The sequence below is a fragment of the Salvelinus fontinalis genome, chromosome 13 (assembly GCF_029448725.1).
Source record: "Salvelinus fontinalis isolate EN_2023a chromosome 13, ASM2944872v1, whole genome shotgun sequence".
Taxonomy (NCBI): domain Eukaryota; kingdom Metazoa; phylum Chordata; class Actinopteri; order Salmoniformes; family Salmonidae; genus Salvelinus; species Salvelinus fontinalis.
Window position 1 is genome coordinate 4,019,476 of NC_074677.1, and position 13,299 is coordinate 4,032,774.

Genomic DNA, 13,299 nt, shown 5'->3' on the forward strand with positions numbered 1-13,299 from the left:
TAAAGTAATGTAATATGGAGAACAGGGCATTCTTAAAAGCATTATTTGGCGGGGTAAATAAATTATATTAAAATCATCCATGGCAGGATGGAGAAACAAATCCGCTGTGGCGCCAACCCAAGTCACCAAGCCACAATAATGAAAGGTGTGTCAGGGGAGAAGTAAACGCGAGCAGCTGATGTAAATTTGACACGGGTTAGCTAAATAAAAAAGGGCAGTCATAATACAAATAGTTTTAACAATCATATCCGTTTTGACGATGAAGGTGTTAATGGCTTCACACCCAACCCAATTCGTTGTAGTATTTATAACACCTGTTTCTTAATAAAAACCTCTACATTTCCTGAATAAAAATCTCTAAAAACCTGTAAACCTCTAAATCTAAATTTCAACAAGCATGATGTCTAAAATGTTTGTGACATCTAAGAAATGGACAAGGGGAGAAAAAAAAAACGTTTTGGGATAGAACAAATATGTAATTCCGAAGCAAGAAAATGATTTATACGAAGAAGCCTAAATGCAGTTTCCCCTTGGAATGTTGAGCGCATGAAATCACATGTGAAAGTGATTGCCTATTTGAGCCTATCGTCACAATAAAACAGTTGCACGTATTGCCCATACAACTATGTTAGAGGAAAAACAAAAATAAATGTACAAACTTCAAATTCAACTGACATTCAATTATCCTTTCATAGTACGTTATATTTATATATTATATTTGAGTCTTTAAATTGTCATACATTAAATTACTGTAACATTTGTAAATGCAGCACCCATTATCCCATTCTGCTGTAAAATAATCAACTTTAAAATGTTCTTAAGTAAATGGTTGGATGTCAAATTAAAATAGCTAAACATTTCACAGAGTTTAGACTAACTTCTGGTGGAGAACTGGTGGAATTTCACCTCCTATTCAAAGGGAATTCTCCACGCCTAAACTCACTGAAATGACATAGTCACAGAAACACCCAATGAGAGCAGACATGGGTGTTGCTGTAGTACTATAAATTGATCAGGTGAGACAGGTGTCAGGTTGTGATGCACCTGTACTGGACACTAAATACAGAGCGAAAGGAAAATACCTCTCAGCTGGAAACAGAGGAACAGATAATACTGAAGAAAAGCGAGATCCAGATTTTTTTTTTTACCAGAGACATTTATTATACTGAAGAGACCAGCTGCCAATCCAAGGATCAGTCTGTGGGTGAGCATGATGTCGTTTGTGCCACAGGGCCTCTCCCCACCTCCTTGTGGAACCCAGTACCCTAGCCTCGAACAGGAGCCTCCAGAGTTCAGCCTGTACAGCGACAACTTCTACAGCCCTCCAACCCTGCCGAGCCCGCAGCAGGCCACCCCTACTTCCTACGACCTGGGAGACTACACCAGCCCTCCTTCCAACCCTTACTTGTGGTTCAACGGCCCAGAGCTCAACAGTGTTCCCTACCTAGGTGGGCCCACAGGGCCAGTCTGTGGGCCCTATGTGCCCCAACTCTACAACATGCAGAGGCCCTATCTGGGTGCTGGCGCCCCGAGGGGTGGTGTAGGGGACCTGAGCTGGTTCTCCATGCCCTCTCAGGAGGAGCTGATGAAGCTAGCCAGGCCACCCTACTCCTACTCTGCCCTTATTGCCATGGCGATCCACGGGGGCCAAGACAGACGGCTCACCCTGAGCCAGATCTACCAATATGTAGCAGACAACTTCCCCTTCTACAACAAGAGCAAGGCCGGCTGGCAGAACTCTATCCGCCACAACCTCTCCCTCAACGACTGCTTCAAGAAGGTGCCCCGAGATGAGGATGATCCAGGTAAGAACATTTGGAACTTGTTTTTTTTTTTTATTATTTTAATTTCCAGGTGTTCCATGCCTACTCAATGTTTGAGAAGTGTATACACACGTACAGTATAACCCTTAAAAAAAAAGACAAATATTAACTCTTGCTTAACTATGTGAGAGCAATTCCTTAACAAAAAATGGCTTATGTGTTTCCTTAAAGGCAAGGGTAACTACTGGACCCTAGACCCCAACTGTGAGAAGATGTTTGACAACGGCAACTTCCGTCGCAAGAGGAAGAGGAAGTCGGACTCCCTGCCTGGTGAGGGGGGCTCCTCGGGTTCTGAGTCGTTAGAGTCCAGCCCCAAACACCACAACAACATGAATGACGTTTCCAGCTCCTCCGAGCGCGGCCCCTCCCCCATCTCCTCAGCCCCCTCCCTTTGCCTGAACAGCTTCCTGTCTCAGATGGCTGAAGTGGGGACGGTATCAAACACAGTAGTGTCAGATACCCTCCACAGACCTAGCCTGGCTACAGAGCTGTCCCAACGCGTCTCTCCGGCCCAGAGATACGGCTCCTACTCGCCCAATGCTGCGATGCCTCAGTGGGAGGTCTGTATGTCCCATCCACAGCAGCCTACCATTTCCTCCTCTCCTCCCCTCTACCCTGCGGGCTACAGTGACTCTGTCCTCACCCAGCTCAGCAGCCAACTATACCCAGCCCTGGACTCTGCCTCAATGCTTTACCCACGGGAAGGCACAGAGGTGTAAAGCACAACTGATAGATCTACTGGGTCGTTCCACCAATTAGGTGCCTTCGAGTACTTTAATTTGACGATTTAAAAACAAAAAATTCACCTACTTTTAACATTCTTTCATAAAGAGCACTGGTTCAACTTAATAAAAAACACCATTTCCCATCTCAAGAAGTTAAATAACTAAAATACTATAGTAAGTGCCTGTTAAGTGTCAAATAAAGTAACAGTGTTGACCATGTTAAATCAGCCATAAATCCCCTTGTGACAGGGGGAGTGGAAGCATGTTGTATGCAACAGGGAAGGGCAATCGAAAGCAAGCTTCACAAAATTTGTATTTATTGTTAAAAAACATTCTAGCCTGTATCTCTGGGTAACAGGGTTGACGTGTTATGCTCTACCCGCTCAGTTTTCCACCACAAAACAAATTGTAGAGCCAGCTCACCTGCTTTTACTCTAGGATTTGACTATTAGATGTTCAATGTGTCTTTTGAAAAAAATATTTTAAAAGGAATAGCTTCACCATATTATTTTAATTTTATTTCAGTTCACATAACATGATTGACCTTAAAATAAGTCACTAATAACATTAAATAAATAATCATCTTTAGAAATTACTTTGCTAAAGTAACAAAATAACTAGGGCTTTACAATGATGGTGAAAATTTGGAGAAATGTTGGGGTTAAAGTGGGTTAAAATCTTCCAGAGGATGAACAGGGGGATGTGTCGAAATGCAGAATTATGGCACTTTAGCAAGTCCTTATTCTTATTAAAAATCAGATGTATTAAATTTTCCATGTGGTCTATATTAAAGGGCACTTCATTTAATATAACAGGCTTTTAAATATTTGTGCACAATTTCTACTTAAAGTATCAAAGAAAGGCACTCATTTTGTGGAACAACCCGTACTGTGTAGTGTAGACCATAGGACAGCTTGTCTTGGACAAACTCACTGGAATGTCTTCCCCAGCAGAGAATGAAAGTGCACTGAACTCATACTAAACAGTGGGTGATTTACAATGTTTTTTTTTTCTCTTAATTGATTGTACATATGTATATTGTTTGCGGTTCCACATATTGTCTTCATAATATCAACTTAACTATCTGTCAAATGTTTATTGAGCGATTCTTGACTTTAGTAAAAACTTGTGGGTTGTGTATGAGCTGTACATAAATGTCCTGTCATCATGCTTTTTCATATTGGTAAAATAAAGAACAGCAAAAACAATACATTCTCACTGCTATTTTTCTGGAAGTATTTATTTAAAACGGAATAAAAGAGAGAAATACAGGATATGGTCACACTTTAAACCCCAAAACGTTATTTGGCTTGTGATAAATTCAGAAATTCCTATTTAGCATGGTGCTTAAACACAGTTTGATCAAGATTTGTGATTGCCAGTGCTTTTGGTTGAGACGACAAGTCAAGCTCCCATTACAGTCAATGACCCACATCACAGAGACAGGTTGTGAAATGAGGGAGATAAAGAAACCGTTAAACTACACTCTGAACAGGGGGGAAAAAGACAGGTTTGACTGCCAGTGAACTAAAAGATACATGCAACAGAACTTGTTCCTCAAGGTTCCCCTCTGCTCCCACTTACTGCCACAGCTCCCTCTCCTCACACCTATCACCCTTTATTTGCCCCTCTTGGGTTCAGGGTATAAGCCCATGCCTCTCAACATCAGTCAGCCATGCTTTTGGAGACCTAATAACCGATTTAACAGATTTATTTCCTTTTACACTATAGGAACAGAACTTCTTAGACGGCTATTTGTAATTGTGTTATTTTCCCCATATTGGCAAATACAGTCTTTAAAGGCCCAGTGTAGTCAAAACTCTGTATTTCCTGTGGTTTGTATCATATTGTACAACAGCTGATAAAACTGACACTGTAAAAGTGTGGATTTTTTTAATCAGTATTATATCCTGATAGTTGCTGAATGAAAATACAATCTACACAGGACCTAATCAGCCTGTTTGCATTGGCGGGAGTTTCAGCTTGCCTGGTGACATCACTAGGCGGTAAATTGGTTAATAGACCAAACACAAAGAGAGTTCCAAACCTCTCTGCCAATAACATCTAGTTTTCAGTTTTCCCCTCCCCACTCAGACCACTCCCAGACAGTCATAGCAAAAATCTTCCTTGAGAAGTAGTTTTTTTTTGTTGCTAAAAAGCATTTTTTTTTGTAAATGGAAAATTATTATAGTAAGGTATTTGATTATTAAACTGAAATGATTTGATAAAGATGGCTGTATTGGCCCTTTAAACAACTTCATTACCTTTTCTGCTAGGGTTTGGAGGTGGTGTGGCATTTCAACTTTGGATGGCCTCAACTTTGGATGACATCTCCTTCTTGAGTTTTCTCCTAAAACGTACACTCCACACCTGTCCCATTTCTGTCCCACCCACTTCAAAATTTAAATTGAGTTCTGTTCACATTCTGAAATGTAGTCTTCGACATCTCTCTAACACACCATTGGTTTGAAGCGTTTTTTTTAGCTTCTCTATGCTGTTTCGTGGAGGATACACAACTGTACAACCTGGGAATGTGAAAGTAGACTCTTCTCACAACAAGTATGACAGTTGACAGTATTATAATTTTTTCAGCGCATTACATGTTTGGCATATATCTATTTGCTTTAACAATTTGCTTTCATCTCAGCACAAAGAAAACTGCTGATAGTATAATTTAAAATCTCACACCAATGTTCACACGAGCTGAAAAACATGTCACCTCAGCAGATTCAATTGAGGAGGTCTGTGAGATGCTACGGTCAACACCTGTAGCCCAACGCTTACAGCCGTGGGAACCAAAGCACCCCATGTCTCCCTCGGAGTTGCAGGCAGCAAATGGGTACTAGAGAACCTCCGTGGAGAGGCCCGAGAGTAAAAATTGAGTGAGAAAATGAAGGGATTAATGGGGCGAATGAGGAGAAGGGTTTAACGATCACTCTCACAGATCACCCCATGGAAAGAGGGACGGTGGGATAATGATCCTCTCCACTCTACAGGCCTCAGCGCCTTCAAATCCCTCTCTCCTCTCCCCATACCCCTCATTCCATTCCTCTCCTGTTACTACTAGTCTGGAAGGAGAGGGAGGGGTAAAGACTGATCCCCTAACATGGAGGGAGAGGGAAGGGTAAAGACTGATCCTCTAACATGGAGGGAGAGGGAAGGGTAAAGACTGTTCCTCTAACATGGAGGAGAGGGAAGGGTAAAGACTGATCCCCTAACATGGAGGGAGAGGGAGGGATAAAGACTGTTCCCCTAACATGGAGGGAGAGGGAGGGGTAAAGACTGTTCCTCTATCATGGAGGGAGAGGGAGGGGTAAAGACTGATCCCCTAACATGGAGGGAGAGGGAAGGGTAAAGACTGTTCCTCTAACATGGAGGGAGAGGGAGGGGTAAAGACTGATCCTCTAACATGGAGGGAGAGGGAAGGGTAAAGACTGATCCTCTAACATGGAGGGAGAGGGAAGGGTAAAGACTGATCCTCTAACATGGAGGGAGAGGGAAGGGTAAAGACTGATCCTCTAACATGGAGGGAGAGGGAAGGGTAAAGACTGATCCTCTAACATGGAGGGAGAGGGAAGGGTAAAGACTGATCCTCTAACATGGAGGGAGAGGGAGGGGTAAAGACTGGTCCTCTAACATGGAGGTAGAGGGAAGGGTAAAGACTGTTCCCCTAACATGGAGGGAGAGGGAAGGGTAAAGACTGATCCTCTAACATGGAGGGAGAGGGAAGGGTAAAGACTGTTCCCCTAACATGGAGGTAGAGGGAAGGGTAAAGACTGATCCTCTAACATGGAGGGAGAGGGAGGGGTAAAGACTGATCCCCTAACATGGAGGGAGAGGGAAGGGTAAAGACTGTTCCTCTAACATGGAGGGAGAGGGAGGGGTAAAGACTGTTCTTCTAACATGGAGGCATGATCACCTGTCTCAGTCGTCTTGGACGTGTGATATTCGCCTCTGTTCTTTACTTTGATTGTATCCATTCCACTATTAGGGAAGAAGCAGTGTGATTGTGACTGGTTGATTTTGAGAAGAAGTGTGATTGTGACAGGTTGATTTTGAGAAGCAGTGTGATTGTGACAGGTTGATTTTGAGAAGGAGTGTGATTGTGACTGGTTGATTTTGAGAAGCAGTGTGATTGTGACTGGTTGATTTTGAGAAGCAGTGTGATTGTGACTGGTTGATTTTGAGAAGCAGTGTGATTGTGACTGGTTGATTTTGAGAAGGAGTATGATTGTGACTGGTTGATTTTGAGAAGCAGTGTGATTGTGACAGGTTGATTTTGAGAATGAGTGTGATTGTGACTGGTTGATTTTGAGAAGCAGTGTGATTGTGACTGGTTGATTTTGAGAAGCAGTGTGATTGTGACAGGTTGATTTTGAGAAGGAGTGTGATTGTGACTGGTTGATTTTGAGAAGCAGTGTGATTGTGACTGGTTGATTTTGAGAAGCAGTGTGATTGTGACTGGTTGATTTTGAGAAGCAGTGTGATTGTGACTGGTTGATTTTGAGAAGCAGTGTGATTTTGACTGGTTGATTTTGAGAAGAAGTGTGATTGTGACTGGTTGATTTTGAGAAGCAGTGTGATTGTGACTGGTTGATTTTGATAAGCAGTGTGATTGTGACTGGTTGATTTTGAGAAGGAGTGTGATTGTGACTGGTTGATTTTGAAAAGCAGTGTGATTGTGACTGGTTGATTTTGAGAAGCAGTGTGATTGTGACTGGTTGATTTTGAGAAGAAGTGTGATTGTGACTGGTTGATTTTGAGAAGCAGTGTGATTGTGACTGGTTGATTTTGAGAAGCAGTGTGATTGTGACTGGTTGATTTTGACACCAAATTGTGTCAAACATCAATATGTGCCCTTGCTCTTACTTGTGCTAAGCAAAATCCACACTTCTACAGTATCTCAAATGTAAGATATAAGAGTGAGTCCAGTTAAAGTCCAGTCATAGATTTCAATATAATAGCCTGAGGTAAGGAGTCATGTGATATTCAGTTATTACCCCAACTTGCCTCATTAGCCTAGTGAACCCTCAGAGAGGCAAGTGTCTCTCTGTCAGTGGATGACAACAGCAGGCTGGTCATTGCCCAGTCAACACATGTGGAACTATAGCCCCATCCCTTCCACCACCCCACCCACATGCTCCAGGACCCCCATCCTCATGTGTTTATTGACACAATACTGTGATCCACTATCTTGACATGATGAGACGGGCCATCCCCTTCAGATGTCGAGGTGATGGATAGGCGACCAACGACAGCGTAGGTGTGCCCTGTGTTTATGGTCTTGTGCCTCTTTAACTGTATCTGTCAGTGTTGCTTATGAGGAAATCTAGAGATTTCGCCTGTAGCTTTCTGCATGACAGTACTTTTTTCTTTTTTAAATCCCCCTTTACATTTTTTTTTTCATTTAACAAACATTGTTATCCGGAGCAACTTACAGGAGCAATAAGGGTTGAGCGCCATGCTCAAGGACACATCGATAGATTTTAAACCATGTCACTTCAGAGCATCGAAAAACCAACAACTTCTCGGTTAATGGCCCAACTAAGCTACCTGCCGCTCTCATCTCATTCCGCATACTGTGTACTGTAACCAACTCAGGCCCCCTATCAAAATCTAAGCCAGGCCAATTTAATTAAGATAAATAAAATTAATATGAATACAATTTTAACCAGGTAAATTTTACAGGATTTCACCCCCATTTTTTATGTAAAATGAATTATGTAAATGAATGTTTTTAACAAGTCAAATAGATAAACAGCTGCCAGATGGGTGCAAATGAGGGCTTTAATCTGTTCTGTGTGACATGTAGAATATACCTGAGGTTCTTCTCTAGTTCACAGGTGTGTGTGTCTAGCTCACAGCATGGGCCTGTCTGAAGCTGGGCTGGCCGGTCTAGTCTATGAGACCAGGCTGGTCTGAGGCCAAAGGGGGATAAACAGCTTCTTAAAACCCTTCCCCCTCGACATGCTGTTAACATCTCTCTGCTTATCCACAAGTTCAGTCATGTCTATAGTGTATTGATGAAATGGGGGCCAAACGGCAGCCTTGATCAGCTCTACCTGTTGAAATGCGTCTCTCCTGATTCACTGTCTTAAACTTCACCGCGCGAGCGTTGCAAAAATAAATGTACACGTACATGTCTTCATTCAATCATTTTACTCATACCGCTCGCTCGTGTGAATGAGCGTCTGGGCGGCCAGGCGCTAAAATATAACTTGGTTCTATTTAGATGGTCGACGTGCTGCTACTCCCCTTCTCATTGGATATCAGGAAGGCACAAACCCACGAAAGACAAATGCGGAGAGATTAGGAAAAATAACTAACTTCAGAAAGTAATTCACACCCCTTGACTTTGTTCCACATTTTGTTGTGTTACAGCCTGAATTAAAAATTGATAAAATGCGTTGTTTATTTTGTCACTGGCCTACAAGTCCATAATGTCAAAGTGGAATAATGTTTTCCGAAATATTTACAAATTAATTTTAAAAAGAAACGCTGAATAATAAGTATTATACCCCTTTGTTACTGCAAGCCTAAATAAGTTCAGGAGAAAAATGTGCTTGACAAGTGACATAATAAGTTCCATGGACTCACTCTGTGTGCAATAATAGTGTTTAACATGATTTTTGAATGACTACCTAATTTCTGTAAAATCATAATGTTAAAAAGTTGTTTGTGTGTAATAATTTAAGTATAGTACTGTAATACCCCATATACTGGTAATGGTACCATTCATCATGTGAGCACTTTCAATCCAAACAGTGGCACCAATAAACCCATTTTGACACAGAGACGGGTTCTACTACCATCACAACTGGGTCATTCACTTAATGACTGTGATTAAGGAGAGGCGTTGGAGAATAACGTGGATTTCGATACCAAGACCCCAGCCTGGCAACACTGGGGCAATAATCATTGATAAGGCCGTCCCCCCCCCCCCCCCCCCCCACACACACACACACACACACTTATCTGAACCCTCATGACCTCACCCTGTCAAAGGTTACACTCCTTCATCTTTATTGATACAAGACTGCAGGCTCAAGGCTATCTCTACCTGCCCTTGGTAAAACGATATATAAATCTGACAAGACGTCCAACGACACAGTACGTGTGCCTTGTGTTTTACTGACGCCCCACCAAACACGTCATGTAACCCGACAAACCCCTGTTTAATGTATTGGTAATTACTGGTAATGCCATGACATTACCTTCCCACAATGTAGCAATGTTAACATCATGACCACTGCATTTGGTCATCTTCCTTACTTCCTCAACAACTCGCAGCAACGTGATAAGGTAACATATTGGTCCTGGTTATATAAATCTACACCTACGGAGAACACAGTATGACTGATATGGTTTGTTTAATTGGCTGGCTACTAAGCGCATTTGCATTGCTGTGTTTATTAAATAATTTGGTATGGTTCCAACCTTCTGTATGGTTCCAACCTTCTGTATGGTTCCAACCTGCTGTATGGTTCCAACCTTCTGTATGGTTCCAACCTTCTGTATGGTTCCAACCTTCTGTATGGTTCCAACCTGCTGTATGGTTCCAACCTTCTGTATGGTTCCAACCTTCTGTATGGTTCCAACCTGCTGTATGGTTCCAACCTTCTGTATGGTTCCAACCTTCTGTATGGTTCCAACCTTCTGTATGGTTCCAACCTGCTGTATGGTTCCAACCTTCTGTATGGTTCCAACCTTCTGTATGGTTCCAACCTTCTGTATGGTTCCAACCTTCTGTATGGTTCCAACCTGCTGTATGGTTCCAACCTTCTGTATGGTTCCAACCTTCTGTATGGTTCCAACCTTCTGTATGGTTCCAACCTGCTGTATGGTTCCAACCTTCTGTATGGTTCCAACCTTCTGTATGGTTCCAACCTTCTGTATGGTTCCAACCTTCTGTATGGTTCCAACCTTCTGTATGGTTCCAACCTGCTGTATGGTTCCAACCTTCTGTATGGTTCCAACCTTCTGTATGGTTCCAACCTGCTGTATGGTTCCAACCTGCTGTATGGTTCCAACCTTCTGTATGGTTCCAACCTTCTGTATGGTTCCAACCTTCTGTATGGTTCCAACCTTCTGTATGGTTCCAACCTTCTGTATGGTTCCAACCTTCTGTATGGTTCCAACCTGCTGTATGGTTCCAACCTTCTGTATGGTTCCAACCTTCTGTATGGTTCCAACCTTCTGTATGGTTCCAACCTGCTGTATGGTTCCAACCTTCTGTATGGTTCCAACCTTCTGTATGGTTCCAACCTTCTGTATGGTTCCAACCTGCTGTATGGTTCCAACCTTCTGTATGGTTCCAACCTGCTGTATGGTTCCAACCTGCTGTATGGTTCCAACCTTCTGTATGGTTCCAACCTTCTGTATGGTTCCAACCTTCTGTATGGTTCCAACCTTCTGTATGGTTCCAACCTTCTGTATGTTTCCAACCTTCTGTATGGTTCCAACCTTCTGTATGGTTCCAACCTGCTGTATGGTTCCAACCTGCTGTATGGTTCCAACCTTCTGTATGGTTCCAACCTGCTGTATGGTTCAAACCTGCTGTATGGTTCCAACCTTCTGTATGGTTCCAACCTTCTGTATGGTTCCAACCTTCTGTATGGTTCCAACCTGCTGTATGGTTCCAACCTTCTGTATGGTTCCAACCTGCTGTATGGTTCCAACCTTCTGTATGGTTCCAACCTGCTGTATGGTTCCAACCTTCTGTATGGTTCCAACCTTCTGTATGGTTCCAACCTTCTGTATGGTTCCAACCTTCTGTATGGTTCCAACCTTCTGTATGGTTCCAACCTTCTGTATGGTTCCAACCTGCTGTATGGTTCCAACCTTCTGTATGGTTCCAACCTTCTGTATGGTTCCAACCTTCTGTATGGTTCCAACCTGCTGTATGGTTCCAACCTTCTGTATGGTTCCAACCTTCTGTATGGTTCCAACCTTCTGTATGGTTCCAACCTTCTGTATGGTTCCAACCTGCTGTATGGTTCCAACCTTCTGTATGGTTCCAACCTTCTGTATGGTTCCAACCTTCTGTATGGTTCCAACCTGCTGTATGGTTCCAACCTGCTGTATGGTTCCAACCTTCTGTATGGTTCCAACCTGCTGTATGGTTCAAACCTGCTGTATGGTTCCAACCTTCTGTATGGTTCCAACCTTCTGTATGGTTCCAACCTTCTGTATGGTTCCAACCTGCTGTATGGTTCCAACCTTCTGTATGGTTCCAACCTGCTGTATGGTTCCAACCTTCTGTATGGTTCCAACCTGCTGTATGGTTCCAACCTTCTGTATGGTTACAACCTGCTGTATGGTTCCAACCTTCTGTATGGTTCCAACCTGCTGTATGGTTCCAACCTGCTGTATGGTTCCAACCTTCTGTATGGTTCAAACCTGCTGTATGTGCTGTATGGTTCCAACCTGCTGTATGGTTCCAACCTTCTGTATGGTTCCAACCTTCTGTATGGTTCCAGCCTTCTGTATGGGTCCAGCCTTCTGTATGGTTCCAACCTTCTGTATGGTTCCAACCTTCTGTATGGTTCCAACCTGCTGTATGGTTCCAACCTGCTGTATGGTTCCAACCTGCTGTATGGTTCCAACCTTCTGTATGGTTCCAACCTTCTGTATGGTTCCAGCCTTCTGTATGGTTCCAACCTGCTGTATGGTTCCAACCTGCTGTATGGTTCCAACCTGCTGTATGGTTCCAACCTGCTGTATGGTTCCAACCTTCTGTATGGTTCCAACCTGCTGTATGGTTCCAACCTGCTGTATGGTTCCAACCTGCTGTATGGTTCCAACCTGCTGTATCAAATCAAATTAAACGTTATTTGTCACATGTGCCGAACAGGAGTAGACCTTACAGTGAAATGTTTACTTACAAGCCCTTAACCAACAATGCTTTAAGAAATGTTAAGAAAAGAAATACAAATAAGTGTTAAGTAAAAAATAGATAAGTAAACAACAAAGCCTCCTTCACTCAGGCTGCTAAACAAACCCTCGTAAAACTGACTATCCCACCGATCCTTGACTTCGGCAATGTCATTTACAAAATAGCCTCCAACACTCTACTCAGCAAATTGGATGTAGTCTATCACAGTGCCATCTGTTTTGTCACCAAAGCCCCATATACTACCCACCACTGCGACCTGTATGCTCTCGTTGGCTGGCCCTCGCTACATATTCGTCGCCAAACCCATTGGCTCCAGGTCATCTATAAGTATTTTCTAGGTAAAGCCCCACCTTATCTCAGCTCACTGGTCACCATAGCAACCCCCACCCGTAGCACGCGCTCCAGCAGGTATATTTCACTGGTCATCCCCAAAGCCAACATCTCCTTTGGCCGCCTTTCCTTCCAATTCTCTGCTGCCAATGACTGGAACGATTTGCAAAAATCACTGAAGCTGGAGACTTATATCTCCCACACTAACTTTAAACATCAGCTGTCAGAGCAGCTTACCGATCACTGTACCTGTACACAGCCCATCTATAAATAGCACACCAAACTACCTCATCCCCATATTGTTATTATTTTTTGTTGCTCTTTTGCACCACAGTATCTCTACTTGCACATCATCGTCTGCACATCTATCACTCCAGTGTAAATGCTAAATAGTAATTATTTTGCCTCTATGGCCTATTTATTGCCTTACTCTCTAATCTTACTATATTTGCACACACTGTACATATACTTTTTCTATTGTGTTATTGACTGTACGTTTGTCCAGCCCATGTGTAACTCCGTGTTG

The 13,299-nt window shown here is 42.9% G+C and overlaps 1 protein-coding gene across 1 annotated transcript; it reads left to right on the forward strand.

Annotated features, from left to right (window-relative positions):
- The first annotated feature begins 1,055 nt into the window (after window positions 1-1,055).
- foxi3a (forkhead box I3a) lies at window positions 1,056-3,756 on the forward strand. Its single transcript, XM_055941274.1, has 2 exons — window positions 1,056-1,805; window positions 1,995-3,756. The coding sequence occupies exons 1-2, from the start codon at window positions 1,211-1,213 to the stop codon at window positions 2,540-2,542; spliced, it is 1,143 nt and encodes a 380-aa protein (XP_055797249.1). The 5' UTR covers window positions 1,056-1,210; the 3' UTR covers window positions 2,543-3,756.
- The last annotated feature ends 9,543 nt before the right edge of the window (window positions 3,757-13,299 follow it).